The 27415-nt window shown below is 36.2% G+C and overlaps 3 protein-coding genes across 5 annotated transcripts in view; 2 read left to right on the top strand and 1 right to left on the bottom strand.

The window, feature by feature from the left end:
• Positions 1–1480: 1480 nt before the first annotated feature.
• On the top strand, positions 1481–6827 carry prph2lb (peripherin 2-like b). Its single transcript, XM_051655391.1, has 4 exons — positions 1481–1625; positions 2103–2913; positions 3369–3615; positions 5751–6827. Exons 2-4 carry the CDS (start codon positions 2336–2338, stop codon positions 6003–6005), a joined length of 1080 nt encoding a protein of 359 aa, XP_051511351.1. The 5' UTR covers positions 1481–1625; positions 2103–2335; the 3' UTR covers positions 6006–6827.
• A 2172-nt stretch (positions 6828–8999) lies between these two features.
• serpina10a (serpin peptidase inhibitor, clade A (alpha-1 antiproteinase, antitrypsin), member 10a) lies at positions 9000–14669 on the top strand. The gene is made up of 5 exons (XM_051655221.1): positions 9000–9155; positions 9895–10484; positions 10766–11039; positions 12466–12613; positions 13702–14669. The coding sequence occupies exons 2-5, from the start codon at positions 9926–9928 to the stop codon at positions 13888–13890; spliced, it is 1170 nt and encodes a 389-aa protein (XP_051511181.1). The 5' UTR covers positions 9000–9155; positions 9895–9925; the 3' UTR covers positions 13891–14669.
• A 140-nt stretch (positions 14670–14809) lies between these two features.
• Positions 14810–27415, bottom strand: part of LOC127416089 (serine/threonine-protein phosphatase 4 regulatory subunit 4-like) — a 69468-nt gene continuing 56862 nt past the window's right edge. For all 3 annotated transcript variants that reach the window (XM_051655219.1, XM_051655218.1, XM_051655220.1), the window contains 8 exons: positions 27256–27294; positions 27058–27129; positions 25134–25197; positions 24929–25006; positions 15962–16049; positions 15746–15807; positions 15475–15631; positions 14810–15264 (listed from right to left, as the gene is read on the bottom strand). In XM_051655219.1, the coding sequence (XP_051511179.1) occupies positions 15219–15264; positions 15475–15631; positions 15746–15807; positions 15962–16049; positions 24929–25006; positions 25134–25197; positions 27058–27129; positions 27256–27294 (606 nt within the window). In that variant the 3' untranslated portion in view covers positions 14810–15218. The remainder of the gene's footprint in view (positions 15265–15474; positions 15632–15745; positions 15808–15961; positions 16050–24928; positions 25007–25133; positions 25198–27057; positions 27130–27255; positions 27295–27415) is intronic.

Here is a 27415-nt window from a genome sequence, read left to right on the forward strand (position 1 = left end):
CTTTGTTTTTTTAACTGGCTTGATGTGCCTTGTACTCAAAGGTAATGAAATGTAACTGTTGCAATTGAAACTGATTTTGTTTTTGTTTTTTTGTTTTTGGTGTATGTTGTCTAATTGGAGTTTAGTTTCACTAATTTCATGTAGTATTTTGTCTGTTGGAGGTGGTGCATAGCAGCCATGCAAATGTTTTAGTGTTTTTTCCAATTTGTTCTCTAATTCCTGTTCTTTTTTTTTTTCTTCTTGTAAGTGGAATATGAGATGATTTTACCATGTAGTGTTGCTTTAGCTGTTTCCCATAATAATGTTGGTGAAATTGCTGGAGAGTCATTGGTTTCCATAAAGAATGCCCACTCTTTTTTAAAGAATTGATCAAAGTCATTATCTGCAAGGAGTGAGGTGTTCAAACGCCACCTAAAACTTTTCTTCACTCTAAATTTATTATTGAGAGTGAGACTAATAGGGGAGTGGTCAGATATAGTGATGATGTGTATTGTTTGTTATGTCTGCAATGATGGAATTACTTATTATGAAAAAATCAGTTCTGGAATATGATTTGTGTAATTTAAGTTTTTAGGCTTTCTTAGTCACTGTGAAATCTATATGATATCAAGGCATTCATGTAGAAGACTGTTGTCATGGCCCTTGCATATAATGGGGGTATAACTTGCCTATTGTCCATTGACAGAGAATACAAATGCCTAAAGAAGAAAAAGCTATATATATATAATTTTCTGTATTTGTTATATATACAGTATTTGTTTTTGTGTGTATGTGCTAATATGTATACATGCATTCTTAGTGGACAGTGAATTATGCTTCTAATAAAACATACATGTGGTGTCCCATTGGTGAACTGCATGATACATTAATTATGTAATTAAAAGCATAATAAGAAGTAAGAGGGGCCATGTGGTTGCAGTGCGAATCGGCAGTTTTATAGAACAGCATATATTTCTGCATATATTGTCCCTTAACAACATTGGCAACATTTACTGTTTGTGAATTTGCCCTCTTTTACTCTCTAAAGGCCAAATTGGTCCATTATAGCCTAATGTATCTTAAGGGAGAAACTATCGGGGGGCAGAGATGTGACTCAAATTTGTCCCCAGAAGCCAAATTTGAAAATCCTCTCTTTGGGGACAATTTGGAATATCTTCATTAAGAAAAATGATCCATACACAATACCTCACACATAACCAATTTAAAGATTAATATATATATATATATATATATATATATATATATATATATATATATATATATATATATATATACATGTGCCCATGTATATATTTTGGATTGGTGCTGTTTCACAGATAATAAATACATATTGTATAGGCCATTTATAAAGATTGAAAAAGGTGGGGGTGTAGGGAAACTCCTGTTATTCACTTGGGATTGGCCCAGATGGCTTGGAGGTGTTCCATTAAATCCTTAGGATAAATGGATTTGGTGGAGGTCAAAGTGAGTCTGGAAGGAAGTCACTTTAAACTCGCTTCTCACCTCTTCTCTCGTCTCTTACTTAAAACTCCAAAGGATAGCTTTTGCCAAAAGCAATATGACAGCGCCTATAACCAAGATACATGGATTACGAGCCAGTATGTGAATATGTTAGAGCTGAACAGGTAGGTTATGTGGTTTTGAGGGTTTTTTGTAGCAATACATCAGAGAATGGTCGGAAGGTTTTAGATTGCCTAGAATAATAATGTTCTTCTGTAACAGGTAAAGTAACAGAAATATAATGAACACTTTCAAAGTGGATATGAATGTTTTAGTGTGTGCATGGAATATAGGATACTTCGTATGTGACATAATGCATTGATTAGAGCTTAAAATAATACTCAAATGTGTAACTTAATCAAATATATTACATTTTGCAGAGTGAAATATAAAAATTGTAATGGAAAATATCATAGACAATACTATTGTTAATTACAAACATCATCTTGCATATTAAATTTAAATCAGCAATATGTAAGTAATCAGTAATAATCCAGACATATATTATATTTATGGTATACCATGAACATTAATTAGACATTGTCATACTACGTAAATTGTCTGTACATTTATATTTGAATTTTTCCCCATCTTGATTTCAGTACCTGTGCTGTTATGCAGCGAAGGCCATCATCCAGGAGTGTAAAAATACCGCATCTAAGCTGCTTATGAGGTCTTCTTTGCCTTCTTTCCCAGTTCACTTCCCTCCTCCCTGTGGAACATTTTCCCTGTCTTCACCCTTTTTCCCAGGATATCACTCTAAAATAAAATTAACATACCTGGAGTTAAAAATTTACTACTTAAACTGTGAGAGTAATACTTCTTCCCATGTACGATGGCAGTCTTAAAAGTGACATTTACGAAGACAAATAGAGACAAATTGGCCCAGGTTTTATGGGTGCTAAACTGGGTGTCCGTGATAACAGGCGTCACGCTTTTCAGTCTGGGCTTGTTCCTAAAAGTGGAGATTCAGAAGAGGCATGAGCTGATGTCAAAGGAGATTGACTCTGTGCCAAATATGCTTATATCTGTTGGCTTGACTGCCTGTGCGATCAACTTCTTGGGGAGCAAGATCTGCTATGATTGTGTGGATACCACCAAGTTCTTGCGATGGAAGCTGCTGATGCTGCCTTACATCATATGTACCTTTTTCTTTACATTTTGCATCCTTGTGGGGGCCCTGATGTGTTATAGCATGCGCAACGATCTGGAAGAGTCGCTTTTTCTTGGCTTGCGTGACAGCATGCGGTACTATAAGGACACAGACATGCCAGGCCGCTGCTACATTAAGCGCACAATAGATATGCTGCAGATGCATTTCCAGTGTTGTGGTAATGGAGGGTATCGGGACTGGTTTCACATCCAGTGGATCAGTAACCGCTACCTGGATATGACTAATAGTGAAGTGGTGGAGTAAGTCAATTACTGAGCCCACAGTGCACTTTCATGTCAAGTGGTTAATATTGTCAAATTATTAATTTGAATGACAGTTAAAGGGATAGTTCACCTAAAAATTAAAATTCTATCATTTACTCACCTTCATGTTGTTCCAAACCCATATAACCTTTTTTCGTCTGTGGAAAACAAAAATAAATGTTTAGCTCTTTCATTGTATGGAAAAAATATGCAATGAAAGTGAAAGTCATTTTGCCTAACAACTATTAGGCATACGGGTTTGGAACAGCATGAGGGTGAGTAAATGATGATAGAATTTTTGGTGCGCTATCCCTAACTGATGCTTGCTTTCACAAATATCTAGCACTTACTGTTCTACTGAAATCATGCATGTTATTCATCTATGTGTTGATCCATTGCTTACATACTGTACTGTATGTATGTTTTGTTTTCTGTATTGTTCTCCTCTTGAGTCGGCTGCGGAGTAATGTGGAGGGCAAGTATCTGAATGACGGGGTGCCCTTCAGCTGCTGTAACGTGCACTCTCCTCGGCCCTGCATCCAGCATCAAATCACCAACAACTCAGCACACGTTAACTATGACTACCAGAAGGAGGAGTTGAACCTGAATCGAAGGGGCTGCCGACAGGCCCTACTGGAACACTACACACAGATCATGCAGTCCATTGGCTTAATTGTTCTCATCATCTGGCTTTTTGAGGTGTGTCATGTATAGAATGTCAATATACACTGGCGGCCAAAAAATTGGAATAATGTACAGATTTTGCTGTTTCGGAAGGAAATTGGTACTTTAATTCACCAAAGTGGCATTCAACTGATCACAAAGTATAGTCAGGACATTACTGATGTAAAAAACAGCACCATCACTATTTGAAAAAAGTCATTCTTGATCAAATCTAGACAGGCCCCATTTCCAGCAGCCATCACTCCAACACCATATCCTTGAATAATCATGCTAAATTGCTAATTTGGTACTAGAAAATCACTTGCCATTATATCAAACACAGTTCAAAGCTGTTTGGTTTGTTAAATGAAGCTTAACATTGTCTTTGTGTTTGTTTTTGAGTTGCCACAGTATGCAAAAGACTGGCATGTCTTAAGGTCAATATTAGGTCAAAAATGAAAAACAAAAAAACAGCTTTCTCTAGAAACTCATCAGTCAGTCATTGTTTTGAGGAATGAAGGCTATAATGCTTGAAACTGCCAAAAAAAAAACTGAAGATTTCATACAAAGGTGTACACCACAGTCTTCAAAGACAAAGGACAACTGGCTCTAACAAGGACAGAGAGAGATGTGGCAGGCCAGATGTACAACTAAACAAGAGGATAAGAACATCAGAGTCTCTAGTTTGAGAAATAGATGCCTCACATGTCCTCAGCTGACAGCTTCATTGAATTCTACCCGCTCAACACCAGTTTCATGTACAACAGTAAAGAGAAGACTCAGGGGTGTAGGCCTTATGGGAAGAATTGCAAAGAAAAAGCCACTTTTGAAACAGAAAAACAAAACAAACAAAAAAATGTTAGAGTGGGCAAAGAAACACAGACATTGGACAACAGATAATAGTGTAGATCCAGGTTATGTTCAGAATAGCATACCACAATACCACTCTTATTATTGCTGCAGTATATAGAATGTATATTGTCCAAAGCATGGTAATTTTCTGTATGAAAAGAATTCTGCAATTGGCAAAATTAGCAATATACAACACAGGATACTGTGTGGAATACTGTATCCCACAATGAATGCATTGCTCCTAACTTGACCTCCCTTTTTAGTGTGATGGATGAATCAGTCCCTCTGAATTCTTTGTTTGATCAGACTGTGTTAGTTAACAATTTGTGCACAAAATTAAAAATGCAAATTAACCATTTTTATTTCCAAGATAAAAGCATCTCACTGAATTTGATTTTCAACATGATTAGGTCATGTGACAAAAATTAAACATAATGTACTAATGTTTGAAATGTTTATTGTGGAATAATACCTTCTGTTTTACTTACTATTTTAAACAAACAGGCAGTAACAGTGTATACTGTGCAACATTCAGTAAGTAGTACACTCTTAAAAATAAAGGTTCTTTATCAGTATGAATGGTTCAAGAATTTAATTTAATTATATTTAACATATATGGAATTTAACAATTTAACATTTATGGAACCTTCCCATTGCACAAAAGGATCTAAGTAATGGGGAAAGGTTCTTTAGACTGGAAAAAGGTTCTTCAATATGGTTCTTTTAAGAACTTTTCACTGAAAGGTTCTTTGGAGAACCAATAATGGTTCTTCTATGGCATCGCTGCGAAACACCCTTTTTGGAATCTCTATTTTTAAGAGTGTAAGCTGGTGTTCCATTCCAAACATATAGCCAAAGATTTTGTGAAACCAGAATACATGACCACCAATGTGTAATTATTTTTCTAATACCCACTTGTCATGCCTTCCTATTTGTTTTTTGTTTTTTTCTCAGAACAAATATAGCGAAATATTACAATCGATAGCATGAATTATGCTTAAATGATTGGAACATAAAGGTCTTTCTTCTAGTCTTTTAACTATTAATAGATGTTATAATGTATTATAAATATAAATGTACGTAAAAAATGTATTTACATTAATGTAAATAAGTATTTTTCTCTAAGTGTTTTTTTTATTTTATTTATTACAGTCCAAGTCAAATGTCAATTTGTTGATTCACTTTAAATGAAGAATCTTGTGGGCTCCTCTTAAACTAGCTAAATCTCTTCAGCCCATCTTCATCTATGCTTCTACTACTGATTTCAATCCTCTCCTAGCCTCTTCCCTTTTTTATACATCTCTTTCTCCTTCCTATAGGTCTCTGTGCTGACAGGAGTGCGATATCTTCAGACAGCCATGGAAAATCTATTGAGGTTAGGGGACCCTGACTCAGAATCTGATGGCTGGCTTCTGGAGAACAGCATTGCAGATACTGCCCGTTATAACTTCAACATCATCAAGAACTTAGGCAAGTGCTACCAGGTGGATGATGACCCCAACATTGATGTTCCAAGCACAAGCCAGCAAACACAAGAGAACGTCCTCCCCACGCAAATCACAAAGGCCAGGTAGAATAAGAGACAAGTAAATGCAAACTCTGGACATTGGGACTTGACCCAGCCTTCCAGAAATGGCAGCCTTGAAGAGGCAAATCAAGCTCTGCATTGCAGCTTAATACATTTGACTCTTTACTTGAAGTACACAAAGTTGAAAGAATATGAAGACTGAACTTGACCAACAGAAGCAGAAAAACATCTAAGTCGGAACAGTTTTACTATATTAATAAGGTGATCACTGTTTACTGCAATGTAATCCTTGTGCCATACATAAGGAAAAGGAAAATGAAGGAATCTTTGCAGGAGCACTGTAAAATGCTGGGGAAGAACATGAAGGGAGCAGAACTGATTTGTACAAACTCAACAGCCAGTTAATCTCAATAATCAAGCAATATTATTTTACAGGATATGCAAATGCAATTCTAAAAAGGGAGAAAAATCTAGAGACTGATGACTTACAAAGAAAACCTAGGATGAACTTGGTGATAACAAGACTGTAAAGGTGGTAGTGGAAGAAATTTGTGCCTCTACCCTGTAATGAAGATTATTTTGTCCATCCTAATAATATCTTAAATAATATGTATTATTGTGAAAAGGGTTAAAATAAAAGGCCTTTTGTTCCATAAGAAGGTATTTCCATCCATAAACTCTAAAATGCCTTTTGGAATCCAACAAGGATCTTTTTCTCCTTCAGTTACTTGCTCGGTTTGTGTCATCGTTGGTTTGCATTCAGTTTCACAACTAGTAAACCATATTATTCTGGAGAATTACTGTATCTTAATGTAAACTGTACAGTGTTTTCAACTGGTCTCAACTCATCACATGAGCTCTCAGTAAACGCATAATAATAAAAAAAAAAGTCTTAAATTGAGCTTTGCTATTCAGTGTAATTTTTCTTGCTGTATTTAAACAACTCCTTTTTCATGACATTTCAGAACTGAATACATTTGGGGAAAAAAGTGAGAATGCTAAAGTTGATACAATTACACTAAGTTGCCTTGGAGTCTTTACTGCATAACTATTTTGCTGTTGTTATGTTGGGTTCAAAGTAAGCCAAGGATGTTGAACTGTTGGGCACAAGCAATGCTCCAACGCAAATCCCTTGAACTAAAGAGATTGCTCTCCACTTAATAATAATAATACATTTTATTTATAGGCACCTTTCATGACACTCAATGTCACCTTACAAACAGAACACAAAAAAAGTCATCCTTGAAAGCATCAACAATAACGACATTAAGCAAACAATACTATGATATATAATAAGACATTAGAAGATACAAAGTATGAACTCAGTGCATGCACAGTCATAAAAAGGCCTGTAGGTGAGTTTTAAGATGAGATTTAAAAGTATGAAGACTATCACTGTTATGAATATCCAGAAGAAGGGAATGCCATATGTGAGGGGCAGTACAACTAAAGGCTCTAGACCCCATAGTGTTCAGATGAATACATGGTATAACAAGAAGAATTGATGAGGAAGATCTGAGGGTACGAGTAGGTGAACAGATATGAAAAAGATTGGAGAGGTATGAAGGAGTAAGATTATTTAAGGCCTTGTAGGTAAGAAGCAAGATTTTAAAGTCAATTCGGTACTTAACCGGAAGCCAATGCAAATGTTGAAGAACAGGTGAAATGTGTTCAATAGAGGGAGTACTAGAAATGATTCGTGCAGCTGAGTTCTGGACCAGCTGAAGTTTATGAAGAAGTTGGGAAGGAAGACCAGAGAGGAGAGCATTGCAGTAATCAATACGTGATGTAACCAGTGCATGAATTAGAATGGCAGTGCTGTTCAATGTGAGAGAGGGACAAAGACGATTAATATTACGTAAATGAAAGTATGCAGAGCGAGTTAGGTTATTAACATGGGCTTCAAAGGATAAGGTACTATCAAGGACGACACCCAGACTCTTAACCTGCGAAGAAGGAGAAGCAGTGGACTGATCGATAGTCACAGAAAAACTGTCAGTTTTAGTATGTGTCTCTTTGATTGAGATCTGAAAGTCCCGAAACCCTTCTCTTAAAATACAACCAGCGCCGTTCTACAAAACTGCTAACAAGGTTATCAAAATTTGCATTACGCTGGGGTCCCATAGACATTCTTTGCCGGTACACTGGCGAGGAGACAGGAGCCCGTTTTTTAATGGATGCTTATGGAGGAGATGCTTCAGTGTTCTGAATAAACTGCTTTTTCTTTTCTTTTTTCTTTTTAGAAGAAATAGCTCATCACTTAACGAACTGATAACCTGTCCGCTAATCTTCAGCATGTTTTACACTAAACCATCCTTTTAGAATAAACTATGTGTGACTACGATAAAATTGCTGTTTTATCAGATAAGACAAGTTCCATTTTTGCGACACGTAGGTATTAGTTTACGGCTCCCCCATTCATAGGTATGGTATCCGCAAACGGCGAATTACTGTCGCAACACACTGGTTGACCTTTACGCTCTCTTCTATGGTAAAACGTGGAAGGTTACTAAGTGTATAAAAGATCTCTGGTAGAAAGCAGCCTGCTCTCTGCGTCTTGTGATTCAGTGTAGAATGATCAATGAGTTATGCGTTTGCCACATCCATTTCTTCGCCTGGCCATCTTACTATTGCGTTAATTATTACATATGTACATATCAGTCATCAGATATGTCACATTTGGTGATTTGAGTGACTACACAAAGTAGTGAAACGCAAGATTGTGGGATAGGGTTGAGGATTACGCGGGTGACATCTTGTGGTTACTCGTGTCACCCAATCATCCACTAACCTTATTTCGTATTTATTTAATTGGACTCGTTAAACGGAATATACAAAAATGATTATTTTTCATTTTGGGTAGCCACTCCGTATTTATTAAACACGTTCACGTATCCACTCCGTTGTGTAGCTGATATTTGAAATAAGGGCACATGGGGAAAAACACAACTAGTTAAGGAATGGAGTCATATATTGTATAAGCATCGCTTGATTTATTTTATGCCGTGTCTGTGTAAGTGCGATTAATCAGTGGCATACGTAAACTGCGTATAATCAAGAACGCGCAAACAAGGGCGGATGTTACGTAATCTCCGTAAGTTTGGTTTGTTATTAATGGCGAGAGGCGACACGTAGCTTGATTTCTCCTTTTTTGATCATTGTTTGGGACATTAGGCACTGACCGAAGCAGATATTTGTAAGTAGTCAGTCTTTCAGAATATTTCGCCATTGTTCTCCGTAGATTAAAATAAATACATCTCTGAATTGAATTTAATGCACGCAATTGAGAATTCGACCGTTACAACGAATTGCGACTCCCACAGTTGTGTCGCAGTTTAGCGCAGTCTATTATTAATTCTTGGATTAATAATAGATCGTCAAAACAGCTTTAATCGTGTGAAAATGTAAGACAAGGGCGTCTTGGGTGTTCACGATTGTGCCCTTTTTGTGTGTGCAAATATTCGCCTATTTTTATATCTAAATGTTTCTTATGGCTGTGGTTGTTTTTGTCTGTGATCAGAATGACTGAGTCATTAGATAACGGGCTGCATCATTAGCATTCCTCAGAAAGAAGGTTAAATCATGCCCTTTGGTTTTGCAAACTGTAAAATATCTTGCATTGCTTGGGTTTTTACAATGAAGGGGCCGTTGAGACATTAAACCAACTGCAAATGAGCAAATCGTGTGTTGTTTTGTATGTGTAAACCTGTGACTTGTCAAAAGTGCACGGTTCAAAAGCATCATGCTTATGGATCAGTCACTAAACGTCTTACAAAAATGTTTTCCTTTGAACTCTCATGTACTCCGTATTAATAATACACTTATTAAACTGTATAAACTGATTATAATATATCGCATTTGCATGACACCTGTGATGCTGTATTTGGTTCATGCTGACATATGAAATAAAAATGCATTTAATATTTTTCATTAAGGCACAAACAGAGCACCAGTGAAGTTATAAAGATGGGCATCCTCTCCCTCTTGGTCAGGGCATCTTTCCTTGCTCTGTGTGTTCTTGGCCAAACCACAGACATGGAAGAGCTTGCCACCAGGAACGCAGACTTTGCTGCCCGGCTTTACAGCAAGATCGCAAGCTCAAGTGATGACAATGTAGTGATTTCAACCTTGGGGGCTACCTTGGGCCTAGCCACAATAGCCGCAGGGGCTGGTGGGCCTTCTCGCACCGAGCTGCTACAGGGTATAGGTGTGGCCTCAATGGAGAAAGATGGAGAGCCAGAAAGGATTCAAAACCTTCTCCAGCAGCTGAGGAAGACCACTGCTCAGATCCAGGCCACTGGCCTTTTCATGAGCCAGCAGATCCAGGCAGAGGCCAGCTTCAGCAACCAGGTTAAGCAGTTTTATGATGCAGATGTTCAAAATGTGAATTATGCCAATGGACAGACGGTCAAGGGGAGTATCAATGACTATGTAAGAGGCCAAACAGGGGACAAGGTCAAAGATGTGGTGGACACTGTAGACCCACAAAGCATGGCGATGTTAATCAGCGCAGCTTTCTTCACAGGTGAGATAAAAACAAGAACTTGTGATTTATGTCGTAATTAACATAATAACATTTTATCTTAAAGGGATAGTTCACCTAAAAAGGAAAATTCTCATAATTTTTTAGAAAGTAAGTCATATGGGTTTGAAACAAAATGAGGGTGAGTACATGATGACAGAAGTTTCATTTTGGATGAAGTATCCCTTTCATATTTCATGTGTCAGTTGCAAAGGAAATACATTAAAATGAGGAGTTAATATATCTATGCTTTGAATAAGATTTCCTCTCTTGATCTTTAACAGGCCAGTGGCAGCAACCCTTCAATGTGAGCTTCACCCAAGAGGAGCGTTTCTATGTGAACAAATATAACATTGTGCAAGTGCCCATGATGCTCCGTTCAGATAAATACTACCTGGCTTATGACCCCACACTAAAGGTTGGCATTCTGAAACTGGCCTGTGCAGAAGGCATTGCCATGCTAGTCCTTCTTCCAGATGAAGATGTGGATTACACCCATATTGATGAAGCCTTCACTGGTGATGTATTCCGTGGATGGGTTGCAAAGCTGAAAAAGACGTGAGTCTTGTAATCAGTCTTTCACATTTTGTGTAAATAAAGACAAATATCAATGTGATATGAATGGATTTATTAAATGAGTCAAATCTGCATATCAAATCAGTCACCAGTTGCTTTTATTGCATTTTTTATTTATTTTTTTAAACAATGACAGCCAACATCTCCCATTGTGTTTAAAGGAAGAAAGAAAGTCATACAGGTTTAGAACGACATGAGAGTGAGTAAATCACAGCAGAATTTTCACTTTTGGGTGAAATATTACTTTAAAATAGTATATATTTACCCTGTAGAAACAAGCAACTTAAAGAGATAGTTCAACCAAAAATGAAAATTCTCTCATCATTTACTCACTCTCATGCCATCCCAGATGTGTATGACTTTCTTTCTTCTGCAGAACACAAACAAAGAGTTTTAGAAGAAATTTTAGCTCTGTAGGTCCATACAATGCAAGTGAATGGTGACCAGAACTTTGAATCTTCAAAAATCAAATAAAGTCAGCATAAAAGGATGAAATCCATATCTTATGAAGTGATATGATTGGTGTGGGTGAGAAACAGATCAATATTTAAGTCCATTTTTACTATAAATTCTCCTCTCTGACCAGTAGGTGGCGATATGCACGAAGAATGCGAACCGCCAAAAAACAATAGAAGAAGAATGTGGAAGTGAAAGTGGAGATTGATAGTAAAAAAATAACTTAAATATTAATCTGTTTCTAACCCACACATGTCATATCTTAAAAAAAAAAAAAAATCAAGGTTATAGTGAGGCACTTACAATGGAAGTGAATGGGGCCAATTTTTGGAGGATTTAAAGGCAAAAATGCGAAGCTTAGAATTTTACAAAAGCACTTACATGAATTTTTATTTGAGCTGTAAAGTTGTTTATGTTGTCGTTTTTACGGCCGTTTTAGGGTTTATAGTGTTACGTTGTCATGGCAGTGAAGTTGTAAAATTATAACTTTACACAGAAAAGTCTAGTGATTTTATCACACTAAAATCATGTTAACACACATAAGCTGCTTTTCGACTAACGGTTCTGAGCACGGTACGGAATGGTTACAGTAACATTTTCCTCTTGAGCACGGTTTGATTATAAACTGTTCTCAGCCCTGAATTCTCAGCACAGTTAGCTAACCATACTCAACTATTCTTAAGCCTGCTGGTTGAATGGCTTTAATACGTGGCGGCTCGTTTAGTGTATCTTCATGACTTTATTATGATGGTTTAACTAGTATTGTTTTTTAAAGAAAAGGAGGGACAAGTTGACATTAATTTTTGTGGTAATCAACATTATGCCACATAATGTTATGTTGTCAGTTAAGATTAACTTGTATAGAATCCGGAATATTACTTTTAACACGTCAAAGCCAATTCAGGTGACGTCTTTTTTTTGTCCTGAAGACACATTTTATATCTCTCTTCAGGAAGTTGGAGGTTCAGCTGCCCAGATTTTTACTGAAGCAGTCTAACTCACTAAGTAAGAGCCTGCCCAGTCTGGGCATTAAAGAGATATTCGAGAGCAGTGCAGACCTGTCTGGAATCAGCACTGTAGAAGGCCTGAAACTGTCAGAGGTATGAAATCTTTTTACACTATTAAGGGGAGGGATGAGCAAAGAAAACGGCAGAAATAAAAGAAGAGTATATAATGTATAACAACGTTATGACATGTATGGGGTGTTGAATAGATACGATTGTGAAGATTTTATCACATATCACTTTTACTGCATACAGTACTGTGCAAAAGTCACATTAGCACATTAGATGATTCACAAAAACATTTGTTAGATGGTTATTTTATATATTCAGTCAATAGGAAATATCAGTTTTAGATTTCCAAACATTCCTTTTGCAAATAGAAGTAGAACAGGATCTCAACATCAAGTCAGTCTGGGATTACATGAAGAGACAGAAGCAACTGAGACAGCCTAAATACACAGAACTGTGGCAAGTTCTCCAAGATGCTTGGAGCAACCTTAAAAAACTGTGCTCATGTGTACCTAGGAGAATTGGTGCTGTTTTAAAGGCAAAGGGAGGTCACACTAAATATTGATTTAGTTTTTGTATGTTTAATGCACTTTGTGTGAGGTCTGATAAATACAAATTATTCATGGCATTATTTTTGAAAACATCATCATTATGCAACAATTTTCACAACCTCCTAAAACAGTTTTGCAAAGTACTGTATTTCATGTCTATCAGTGGTTTAATGTCAAGATTTTGACTAGAATTATTGAGATAACCAGGAGAATGCAAGTGATGGATCAGGGTGGTTTTCATGTTTTCAGTTAATTTTTTAGTAACACTTTATTTTACAGTGTCTGCATTACACATATTACATGTTACTATTTTTAATGACTGTAGTAATAACAATAAGTACAAGCAGCTCTGGAAAATAATTACACAGTGAGTACATTAGTATTAATTACACTGCAATATCAAGTGTCACCCATTTTTCTGCAGTTATTCAAATCTTCAGAATCAATCATTATCAAACACATAAGTATTGTGTACATTAATTATACAAAATTGTAGTAAAAGATGTGAAATGTGACGGGGGTGAACTTAAAAATCTGTAGATAGGAGGATAGGCTTACTGCACAGTAAGTTATCTATGTTAATAGATTATCAATATACATTAACCAATGTCCCCCTGGTTCCAGGTTCTACAGAAGGTCACCGTGGAGGTGGATGAGACGGGAGGGTCAGTGGCCGATGCCTCTAGCAATCTCTTCATGACCCCTCTTCCTCCCAGGCTGACTTTCAACAGACCCTTCCTTTTCGTCGTCTACCATGAGTCCACAAAATACATACTCTACATAGGACGAGTGGTTGACCCAACCAAGAATTAATCATGTATAGAAAAATTAACAATCATGATTACAGTCTACTTCTTACCCATACAATTACCAGTTTGTTTTATAACCCACTAATTAAATTGAATTTGATGTTTATTGACACTAAGTTAACAAGGTAGTTTTCTTTAAAATGTGCACTTAGTAATATTCGTGTTTATGTTGTACTGACACTTAGCGGCGTAGAAGCATTTTCCCATTTTCTCAAGTTGTCATTTACCATTGTGCCATTTTAGAAATATTCTGCTTGTAGTCAGATGTGATTAATATATTTTGCAAGTGAAACCGCCGTATTTCTGGGGATTATCAAGATTATCGAGCAATATTCGGCTCGTCATAAGATCTCAGCACAGCGTGGCTCGTGAATGTGCACGCAGCACCATATGTAGAATAAAGCAGCTTTTTCTGTAAGACTAGTCTTCATCTCATGTGAGTGTACATAATTTTCAAAATCAAAAATACTATTCAAAACAATTTTACTATTTCCATTTCTACCTGTTTCAAAGCTTTAAAAAATCACTGAGTACCCCTTTAAAATTATATAAAAGAACATTAGTACAATATAGTCAACACAATATGCACTGTTTTGTCTGCTAATAAAACAAATGTATAGTGATTTAAATGGTTGATTTAGGAGGTTTATTGATGGCAGATTGTTACTCACAAAGTATATAATGTTACATGTCTTGTCATCTTGTCAAGTAACTTTCTTTGTGCTTTAGTATGCCTTCTCAACTCGTTGAGAAGTACAACTCATTAAAGCACATCATATTCAACATGAATTGTATTCATTGGGTACTAAGATGTTGGCATTAATCAGTCAGGTGCTAGGCAGCACCAGGCACAATCTCATTGGTAGAATGGGATTAAGAGTTCCAGAACTCTTTAAGGAGGCAGTCAATCATAAAAATACATAGTGCTTCTTTTTCTCTTAGCCACTTCAAAAATATAAAACGGAGAATTTTCACAGCATGCTATATTACAAGAAATTAAATAATGAGGCAGTAAATTAAATACATTCAATTACTCCTCAACTCTCTTTTTCATTTTATGACAATTGGTGTGAGTTTTTGTGAAATAAGGCAGAGATGGATCAATGCAGACCTTGATTGATGCCCCAGCATGTCTTAAGCTGTTTCTGGTATAGAGGAGACAGGACACATTAAAAAAAAAAAAAAAAAAAAAAAAAAAAAGGGGGGGGGGGGGTATGCTGCTGCAGATTGGATGCCATTAGGCCATGAACTCCTTCTCCAAGCTCAATTGCAAGTAAAGTCATATACTGTAGAAAGGGGCTTGAAGTCAGAAATTGCTAGGCAAAGCTGTAGTCACTCTCTACCAGACAGCATTCCAAACGAATTCGACTTCCGTTGTCTGTCAGACATAAACCGAAAAACAAACAAAGAGAAGGTTAAGATTACTTTGATTGAAATGTTCCAGTTTATAAGGACCAGATACACTATGACTTTACCTAAGATGTCATTTGTTTAATAAAGATTACCATATTAGGTGTTTTTTGAAAACTAAAGCAACAGTATGCAAGGACACTTGATGAGCTATTCTAGAAAAGTTAGGGAGACGTACACACTGAGCTTCCTGGACTGTGTGTCTTTATTTCCATTACTCCTGTGATCCACAGAGCTGCTTGTGTTGCTGCGGATCAAAACAGGCATGGAGGAGGTGGATGGGTTGGGGGAGATTGAAGAAGCAGCATTGAAGTGGTGGGGTCGCAGGTTATCGTCTGGAATGCAAAAGGAGAACAGGTGCATGAGATGAAACAAAAATAAACAACTAGATAAAGTTTTAGGCAAGGTCCACAAATCATTGTGATTTAGGATGAAAATCCATTAGTTACCATTTATCGGTAGCATAGTACTCTTTACCGATCCAGGGTAACTTCCTGAATCCTTCACTTTTCTAAAGAAAATTGTGAGTAAAAAAATGCAATGTAATTACTACTGGTGATTGGTCATAATAAATTCAAAGTCATGACAGAAAGGAGCTTTGGTGATTTATCTGTTTTAACCCAATGCAACAGCAGCACATAAGACATGAAATGAGTGTTACTTACAATGTTTTGTCTGAGTTTGTCATCTTTGGTGTTGTGGGATGGCTAAGGGAACGACTTCGAGATAGTTTGGCCCTCCGTATTTCCTTACCTGAAAACAGTTGATGTTATCGATATTGGGAGAAAAGGAATCCAACTTTTTTGATTTCGCTTCTAATATTTTGTATAAGCACTTAAAGGGTTCCTCCAAAAATGCCATTTCTGTCATCATTTAGATGCCCTTATGTTGTTACAAACCAGTAAGACTTTCTGTTCTGTAATGTTAGGCATTGTAGCAACTCATAATAACTGCACATAACTTCACTTAATGTATTACATTATTAATGTAATAAAATGTTCATAATGTAATAATTTTCTCAAAACATAATAAAATCTTGAGCTCATAATGTAAAAACAGTTTTTACATTGAGAAATTTATTATATTATAAACTCACCAAAAACATTTGAATTGTAAACATTTTATCATATCGTAATAATTTCCAAAAAAAAAAACAATAGTATCCTTTTTAAGACATAAAAACCCCCCAAAAAACATTGGTATTCCTTTACAGTACATTAAACAAATCTAAATCTAGTCTTAAACTACCCATGAAATGCACCAGATTTAAATATTCATGCATTTATTATTTTTATTGTTTTTATTAATAAAAATAATATTAATATCATTGATGTTATTATTATTAAAATTATTACTGTACATTACTTCTAATATACAGTGCTGTGGAAAAGTATTTGCCCCCATCCTGATTTCTTCTGTTTTTGTGTATATCTCATACTAAATTGTTTCAAAAATTCAAATAAAATCTAACAAAAAACAATGGCAATCTGAGTAAACAAAAAATACAGTTTTTAAATGATAATGTTATTTACTGAAGCAAAAATGTTATCCAATACCAACTAGGCCTGTGTGAAAAAGTATTTGCCCCTTAGTTACTAAATCCCCAAATCTATGAAACTGCATTCATAATGGGGTTAAGCTGGACTTGGCACACCCAGGCCTGATTACTGTCAGCCCTGTTCAATCAAATCAACACCTAAATATAATTTATTCAGCTGCATGAAGTTGGATAAAAGGTCTCACCCAGTAGCACACTATACCAAGGTCGAAAGAAATTCCAGAAATAATGAGGAGAAAAGTGATTGAAATACATCAGTCTAGGAAGGGTTACAAAGCTATTTCAAAGGCTCTGGGACTCAAAAGAACTACACCCTTACAAAAATCGAGAGTTCATGGCAAATTTGCCACTGATAATTTTCACATGCAAATGAGCTTTGCAGCAAACTTGCGGCAAATTGTCCATTGTTGCCAAAGGTTTGCCGGAGGTTCGCCACACTGGTGAAGAGTTGTAAACACACCTTGATGAATGTTTAGTGGACTGATGAGTCGAAAGTGGAACTGTTTGGAAGACAGGTGTCCCATTACATCTGGCGTAAATCAAACACAGAATTCCACAAAAAGCACATCATACCTACGGTCAAGCATGGTGGTGGTAGTGTGATGGTGTGGAGATGCTTTGCTGCTTCAGGGCCAGGGCAATAATTAAGGGAAACATGAATTCTGCTCTCTACCAGAAAATCCTAAAGGAGAACGTCCAGTCATCAATCTGTGAGTTGAAGCTCAAGCGCAACTGGATCATGCAGCAAAACAATGATCCAAAGCATAGGAGTAGGTCCACTTCTGAATTGCTCAAAATAAGCTAAATTAAAGTTCTGGAGTGGCCTAGTCAAAGTCCTTAATTGAACATGATTGAGATGCTGTGGCAGGACCTTAAACGGGCAGTTCATGCTTGAAAACCACACACTCCATTTCTCTCTCTCTCTCTCACAAACATACACACAAACACACACACCCTTGTTTCTCCAATAACTTGTTAGAAACAGACCAAGCCTAGTTCTAAAGGGACATTTTTGAATTAGTAATGAAGGCTTGGACGCATCATTTGGTTTGTACTAGCAATGGCAGATTCTGATCAGCACGGAGTGTGAGTGAACCGATCATTTTCTTCACTTTAAAACAAGTTAAAACACGAAACAAAACATTTATGTTATGGACATCTGTGGGCTTGTTGAAAGATACAGAACATTCACGTATTGTCTCTCACGTATGCGTCTAAGCTGTTTTAACCACGGGAAGACGTCAGTATAACAGCTTGTTAAGAACTGGTCACCTAACGTTACCTCAGGAAGATTTAGCCAATAATGCCCTTAGCTCGTTAGTTAGCTAGAAAAATTAAAGGTTTCTCTATAGAGAAGCATACAGCTATATATATATATATACTATTATAAATGCATTATACATATTTGCAGAATATAAACAAGTTTTTATGACAGCCATTTAAATGATTATATCTCAACAATGATTAGAAACTTAATAATTACATCATTAGAAAGCGGAAATTTTTTTATTTTAGTGCATAAAACTTGAAATGTGTTTCTGGGTCAAAGCGACTCAAAATGATGGAGCAGGTCATAATCACAAAAGTAGTAAAATTTTTATGAAAATATTTGGAGTTCACAATGTAGCTTAATAAGCCTACATTTATTTTAATGTAATAACCTTTTTTTTTTTCTTTTTTTTACTATTATTACATTTTGTGCTCATAACTTTGTTGAGAGAACATTATTATACTGTAAAATTTGTTTCAATTATACATTATGTGCTGCTATTACATTATGAACTATGATTACATTATAAGTTGCTATAGTGTGTTCATAATCAGGGTTTAAAATGAACACCCGCCAAATTCGGGTAACTCTGTCACTCTACTAGCCACTTTGGCCGGTGAAGTTTTTTCAGGGTTTTTCCTGCATTGAAAATTAGGTGAATGTCGGGCGACTCAAAGCTGCTGCCGAAGCAAATTTAATGGTATTCATGCCTCTCATAACTTACGGGCATCTGTGCGGGGCATCGGCCGAATGAAGCGTGCTTTCGTGTGAACTGCCGTAGCTCACACCAGAGATAAGATCGCCAGAGCTCTGTGACACTGCAGCGTGAAACGTCTTACTCAGTCGCGCTTCACTCAATATTGCACGGCCGGTGGAAAACACAAAACTTATGTGACCCTTTTGAATTCTACAGAGAACATTCTAGTATAAAGTGCTATATGGAGGAAGTGAAACCTCATTTTCCATCCCACTGAGAGTTTTGGGCCACCACAGTCTAGATAATTAATGGGAAACACTGAAGTCTTGATTCCCCTACAAGTAATTTTACCTTTGTTGTTTTGGCCTTGCCCCCTCCTGAAGCCTTTGATACTTTTTCTGTTTCTTGAACTAAATAGAAGTATTATTTGATTTTAAAAGTTGACTTATTTTTGAGTGCTGGGATGGGAGAAGGGAACTCCAACCTTTTTGTTACTCCTCCCCAACCCTGGACAGGGGCAGAAGTAACAGTTCAGTGACCCCACATCATAATATATAGACTAAATAAATTATACTTAAACAAAACATTAATGCATTATGACTGTATAATAATAGGGGTAAAGTTTAATTTAAGTTCAATATTAATAAATATTCGCTTATTTTTCATAAAAGATCGTTTGGAAAGTTTACACACTGTGCTAAATCGTCACTGGTGTCCGAGTGTTAAATGCAACTGCCTTGCATTTTCTGTCTTAAGCACTTTTATATATATAAAAAAAGAATTATTTACAGTCCAAAGATTGTAAATTGTATGTATAACTTACACTTTAATTGAATTAATGAATGAATAAGTACTTCTGATATCTCTGACGTTTTAGTGCTGTGGGTGGAATTTTCAGACGGTCCCTTACAAGCGCTAGTCAATGAAAGCCCATCGGAGCATTTTTAGGCTTAAATCTCCAGCTACATCAAGCGTTGACCATCTGAGTTCACTATATTCTTTAACCTAATTGTGCTAATGATATCATTGTAAAATGGTCGGCTCCAGAGAGCGTGGGTAGGAGAAACTGAATGTCAAACGAAAAATGAGCCAACAACTTCCGGAGATATGTTATAAGTTTCAGCATTAGCATTACACATTTGGACGTGCCATCTCCAGTTTCAGTTCTACTTAATGTGGATTATACATGCTGTTGTATATGTAAGTCAAGTTACTTTTATACCATGGGTCTGTTGAATGCTTGATTCTGATTGATTGACGGACGTTCTACGGTGTGCAATTATTTTTCAAGTAAACACACAGCTATGAAGTAGTTCCTGGTCTTGACCACATAATGGTTCTATATCACTTTGCCAAATTATTTCAGTAATTTCAAAGAGCCCTACAGGCTACCACAACAAAATAACCAATTAAAACAAAGACATTGGTTAAGTACATTGAATAAGAATGACAAACTATGTCAACTATATTAAAATTCGATTGAAAAGTGTAATTGGGCTCCCTCTCTTTCACTCATCTCACCACACACACACACACACACACACACACACACACACACATATGTTGGTGCAGCTATCATTATGAGGACTCTCCATAGACATAATGATTTTTATACTGTATGAACTATAGATTCTATCCCCTAACCCTAACCCTACCCCTAAACCTAACCCTCACAAAAAACTTTCTGCCTTTTTACATTTTCAATAAAACATCTTTTAGTATGTTTTTTAAGCAATTTAAATTATGGGGACACTATAAATGTCCTCATAAACCACATTTATAGCATAATACCCTTGTTATTACCAGTTTGTAACCTAAAAAAAGTCCTCGTAAACCACTTAAACCTGCCCACACACACACACACACACACATCGTACATACTACCACAGCAAAATTACCATATAAACAAAGACATTGGTTAAAGTAAATCAGTTAAGAACGTCAAACAATGTCTATAATATCCTACATTTATTTCAATTTTGGTTGAAAAGCTCCTTCGTCTCCCCTGCACTTACACACATACATATGCACGTGCATGCACACACTCACGCACACTGAGACTCATGTTGCGACCAACAAAAACTTGATCAATACAATAGTTTATATTATCCGAAATAACTTGTGAAACTTTTTATGTTTCAATGTATTTCGCACTAATCAGCCACACATAGCTATAGTGGAAAGCACTGCATTACCCCTCCCCCTCTCTCACTCGCTCATGCACACACACACACACACTACCTTGTTACTCCAATGCCATGCCACGGAGCGCAACTCAAATATTTTCCATTAAATTCGGCCCAAATCATTATCAATGGACATATATTATTTACTCTAGCCTTGTTAATTTTCTAAGAAGGGAAAAACCTTGCTAACTTTTGTGTGTACTGTCTGCCACGTGAACCACATCGACGTGCCCTGTGTTTGATACCTGTGCCGTGTCCTAGCCATGACGCAGCACTTCTCATCCGGTGTGTGACCGCCTTTACGCTCTCACACACATGGACACACATACATATACGCATTACGTACACACTTACTCGCGTGCCATCAGAGCCGTCATGTCAGCGCACACCTGCATCTCAGTAGGGTTGAAAACAGTTGTTAAGGTTTACATCAGAAATATGCCGACACTCGCTGCTGCTGAGAAGTGCTTAAACTTACATCTTGGCAATTTTGAAGCGATGTTACTTCTGACGAGAGCTGCAACAAATAAAGGTAATCTCTCTCAGTTTCTGAGCTTCTCTCTTTCGATCCCTCAAAAACAAACTCACACACACGCACAAATGCACTAACTTGTTACTCCAGTCAGTGCTCCAGTAAAGCAGCGCAAGCCTCGCTATCCTCCATTGCTAGTTCTAAAGTGACGTTTTCGAATAGTAACGAAGGCTTGAGCTGTATCAGAGCAAGACGCTGAATCCATGGCGGAAGAAAGTAGTTCCACTCTGTGTTCTGCAAACTGTTTTGTTTTGTATATATTGTATATAGCCACTCTGGGATTTCACTACATCATATTAACTATTTCTTGTGTATATATTTATGTCACTTTTTGTAGTAAACATCACTTGTAATTTTCACACGGTATCGGCCTATGTCTTATTCAGTCCAGCACACTCCCGGTTAGAGTTCCTGTGTCCCACATTATTTTTATGTACATCCCTCCATACCCCTAGCTTAATTCTAGAGGGTCGTAACACACTCACAAGAGCATTTTAGGGATGAAAACTAGAAAATGTCTTGAGATAAAACCCTGAAAGATGTATTAAGGTGTGGTACCCGTGGTACAAGCAGAATAATTGTCTCCGGCCCATTGAATTATTGAAAAATAATGCACATCTGAGGTGCAATGGCATTACCACCTCAGTGTGCATTATTTTTCAATAATTCAAAGGTCTGTCATCAATTACTCCTTACTTATAGTGCAATTTCCCACGTTATTATCACGAAAACCGATCTGGATATGATTTTCTGCCTTATTGAATGCATGTGAGCCCAACTCGTTAGAGATCGCTCTTGTTTAGCAAGCATTCATTATAAAATATATTTTTGTATGTATAGCCTACATCTGTTGGGTTTTCATTTCTCAAACAACATACAGTACACACTAATGTTATTTATAATAAGGTCTTTTTTTTTCACCATTTTTTATTTAATGTTTTGCACTGTACAATGCAGAAACAAGACAAATGTTCAAGTATGGCAGAACGAACAATGAAGCAACTGATGGAACAGCACGCAGGAACAGATGTAAAGAAACAAGTATGAAGAAACAGTAGATAGCATTATACAGGGCCACACCGCACTTGCAATGGCAAATTTATTATGAATACACTTAAAACATAAAATTGGAACCCTTATAAACCACCCCATCAAAGCCCAAATAAATGCCTTACCTTCAGTGAGAAAATCTCTTATACACTAAGCTCACCACATCAACGTACTTCAACCTAATAATATTAAGATTAATACTGGTACTGTTGGGTTCAGGCGCAAGAATAAAGACAAACGCGCAAATCACCGGGAGAGAGAGAGTTGATCCTGCTGCTTATCTTGCAAACGCAATGCAAGAGAAGCACTAAATAGTTTACATGGAAGATAACAAACACAATGTCCTCTTTATAAACACCATTCAATACTTAAAGTGTGGCGCACCAATCACAAGGGAGAGGCACACATGTGCCCAATAACAGAGAACTGAGCTTAATATTAACAATAGCATTTTCTAATAAGAGGCACACTCAATAAGGAATGTGCATAGACTTTGATAGACATAATAATGATTAAAAAAACATATTAAAGCCATCTTGTTGGTCACTTATAATTACGATGCATGCAACTTTTTTAAACTAATAGTAATTGAGATACATGCATTTAAAAATGTACTTGTTACACTGGACCATTTAAAATTAACTAGTGAATTAAAAAATGTGCTTAAAGGAAATTGTGATCATTTACAAGACCTGTACATTCTGATTACAGCCTACCGCTTAAATTCTAATCTAAAATCTTGATGTAGGCTTTCTTTCATTTTACCCAAGAATTTTACTGCATTAGTCATTCTAAAGAACAGCATGGCAACATGGCTTAATGTTTGTGGGTAAAACCAGAATGTTAGAGTGTACTGACTCATTGAAACATTTGTCATGAGCCTGTTTGTTTACATATTTTAAAATTAAAATGTTAAAATTTATACTAAAATTTGGTGAATCTTTGGTTGTCTTTAAAAATTGCATTTCCACAAATATTAAATCATTTAAGGTATACTACAGTTGCCACCCTACAAGCACACCCAGCCCCACCCTGGCCCCACCAAGCAAAATGGTCTAGAACCGCCCCCGAATCAAACCTCTCAAACTCCTAGACAGCACATACGTTATAAACAGCACTGACGAGGTAAACAGGAGACAAATACATCATCAGTTTTTAAAATACACATAATCATCCTTACTAAAATATATATAATTTTTTAATGCAGTAATACTAACTGGTAACTTGTATAGATTCATATTAAATCTATTAGGGCGAATCGACTTTATTTTTATCAGGCTACAACTGTGAATGTTGTAGTTAAATGTTTCAAAATGTGTTTAGGCTGTTGGCTTATTCATAACAAATACTACAGTTTATTTTTTTAGAAAAGACTATCAACATTAACCTAACCACAGTAATGTGAAGCCACCCATAGTCTTACCTAATGGCCTTGTCATTACATATAACATTGTTAAACAATGGTAGAACAATGGTAAACTTTCATAGGCAAGTACAATTTGAAGGGGTTGAAACTTCCATGAACTATGGAAAAATTATTTACAAATTTTCATCCTGTTCTATCCTACTCCTGTTCTAACTGGCATTTGCCTTTGGATATTTTATTGGTTACTTAAATCATTAGGCTTGCATCCTGCTGAACTCATATCATTCTTGTTTAAATGAAATGCGCAAACAAATGCATGCAGTTACAGTATCCTTTATCACTTTTTGCAAGGTGAGGGATTTTGCAAATGAAAATGCTGAGTGGCTTGTGACCTTGGAAAACTACTAGCCACAGTGGCCAGTGAGCCAAAAAGTTAATTTCAAACCCTGTTTATAATGTAATAAATTTCTAATACAATAACCTATTACCTTATGCGAAAAACATTATTACATTATGAGCTCAAGATTTGATTAAGTTTTAAGAAAATTTTTACATTATGAACATTTTATTACATCAATAATGTAATACTTATTACAGTTATTACATTACGAGTTGCTACAGGCACTGACAGCCTCTGCATCTACAAAAAAGATGCAGTGAAAGTGAATGGTGACTGAGGCTGTCTGATTCTATCATTCTGCCCAAATCTACTTTTGTGTTCCATGAAAGAAAGAAAGTCACACAGATTTAAAACAACATGAGGGTGATATATGGACATTTGTGTAAACTAACCCTCTAAATTGTAATGTTTATTCTTTTAAATGTATGTAATTATGTTATAATGGTAATGCTGCATCAAATGGGAAAAAAAAATATTGTGATAGTTTTCTGCCATATTTATAAGACAAAACAAATGTTTTATTTAGGGCTTCTATTATTAATTTACACCAATCAATAAGGTGAGGATGCTGACCAGTAGTGGATGATGTTGCTCCTGATGTAGATCCCGACATTCCTTTACTACCAGATAGACCAGCCTTGCTGTCTCTTCCTGCAGTGGATAACAATAACATTACAGATATATATAAAAACGTTTATATACATTTGGGAATTTTACATTTGTCGGCTAGAAAAACAGAATGTTTAAAAAAGAGGGGGTCTGAATGAACGTCACTCACGTTTCTTTTCACCATGTTTGTCACCAGCTAATTTCGCCTCACTCTGCTGTCGTTCTAGCCGTTCCTAGGTTAGGCAAATACAAACATTATCAGTAGCAGCATTTAAAACTACTGTGTTTTGAAGGATCATATAATGAAAAGTCTAAAATTTCTTGATATTTTGGGAAATTGTTTTTGGTTTACAGTACTATTAAACTTACTCCTCCCTCTATTTATAAGACTTATCTATTGAAATGAAGTTTAAAAAGTGGCTCGTTCTGAAACTGTTGAATATTTGATGTCAGAAAAGTCTAATACATTGACCCAAGACTGCACACATTTACACATCAAATCCGCCTATTCACCATCATGGCCCACCCAATCATGGTGAAGTAATAAGAAGTAGAATAGTAAGTAGGTTATTTAAAGAAAAAAGAAAGAGGAAACTATTATTCCAGTTGGTATATATAACTAACGATGACACTAAGACATGGGCAAAGTCACAGTAGCTATGCTTCCATCCAAGCTGCAAATTTAATTTGTGAAAAACCATAATATTGCAAAAACAATGTGTGAATAAAGCCGCATTTCCATCCCATGTGTTCAAAAGAACAAAATCGTCACTTCCCAAAAAAAACTGTAGCCACTGTGACTTTTTAATAACTAAAATACTTGCAGTTTAGAGCACACAGACAAAACACTCTAATGAACACAGATCTGGGAGCAATACGTGTGTGTGTTCCTCCTTATGACTTAGCCGTGCAGGTCTATAAGATATTTTTCAAAAGTGTAAATATACCTGCTCTTTGGCACAGCTCAAGTTTGTATTACTTATTTGCTCTACAAACTCTATGCAGGCTTTGGATTCTAGACACTATTATTTCAGGATGACCAGAGCAACATTTCAGATATGATGATTGGTCCGCTGGTTAGTCCAGTTATGAATGAATTATTCAGTCACACAACTTTCTTGATGCGCATCTTGTATCCCTAATAAATTCAACAGGAGTTTATTCAGTAAATGTGTTTCCATCATAGTTTATGTAAATATTTTCTTATCGAATAAAAAAATCCACCTCAAGTGAGCGTTTAAGTTTTTATGTGAATTTTGGAGATTTTACTCACATCTTGTTTTCATCTAGCAGTTTTTATGCGATATCCCAAAATACGCATACAAATACGTGGATGGAAACCCAACCAATGAGGCTGTTACTGAACCAACTTAACTTGATCTGACTGCAAACCCACAATTTGTAGGTAAGCATGGTTACTTATTTTACAAGTGAAGAGGTGTCTAGAGACCTGTTCACACCAAGAATGATAACTATAACTATAATGATAACTATATTAGCATCCACACCAACAGATGATAACTTGCTGTTTATTCTTAGCATGTGCTGCAGTTATATTCATGGTCAAGAAAATGGATGTACATGACCTGCTACTGTTCTACGTTTTGCAAAGAAACCAAAGAAATACAGACGGATGAAACTTCAAAGGAGACAATACAATGTTTTCGACATTAGCGCTGGATACCTGAGGTAATTTTATGCTACAAGCTTGCGTTAGCTTTTCATTATCTCATCTCTGATAATACTGAAGAAGAATGCAGAAGAAACATTGCCGGTTCTTGAGCATGAGTTTCCATTTAGTTTGTGTGTGTAATAAGTGGCAATCCGCTGCTGGAATGTGTTATTTTAAAGATGAGTGCATGTTGCAGCATGAGCCTTTTAAAGTTGGATGAATTTTGATTAGTTGTCAATGTTCTGATCGTTCATCAGCTGGAAATAAAAATGCTCTGAAAGTGATCCCAAAGACAGAATTCCTCGATGCCATTATCGTTATGGTTGTGGTGTAGACTCCGCCATTCTCTTAGAGTTGTTTTTGCTACAAGTGGACATCAGGGGAAAAAATGTAAATGATGAAAAAAGTAGAAATCATTCACCATTTCAAGTAAAAGAGTCTCCTCCTTCTCCTTCTTCTGATCCAAGAGCTCTCTTTCATGTGTTTTATGATACTGCAAAAGTGAAAAGTTATTTCAAAACAAAGTAACTCATATTACAAAAGTATTAAAAGTATTCAGATACAGAAAGCTGCTATGGTGTATAACACTGTCAGACAGTGTGCACCTTAACTAACATACCTGCTCTGTAATGTCCATTTTGTCCACTTCCAGAACTATCTGAAAATAAACAGCAACAGTTTGAGGATCTAATTACTTATAATTAATAAAATTATACATTCTATTCTCTATATTCTAAATCTTTTTAATATAGAGTAGCCTAGGAGAAAAGCTGCCTCAC

Source organism: Myxocyprinus asiaticus, chromosome 25 (genome assembly GCF_019703515.2).
Source record: "Myxocyprinus asiaticus isolate MX2 ecotype Aquarium Trade chromosome 25, UBuf_Myxa_2, whole genome shotgun sequence".
In the NCBI taxonomy this organism is placed as follows: domain Eukaryota; kingdom Metazoa; phylum Chordata; class Actinopteri; order Cypriniformes; family Catostomidae; genus Myxocyprinus; species Myxocyprinus asiaticus.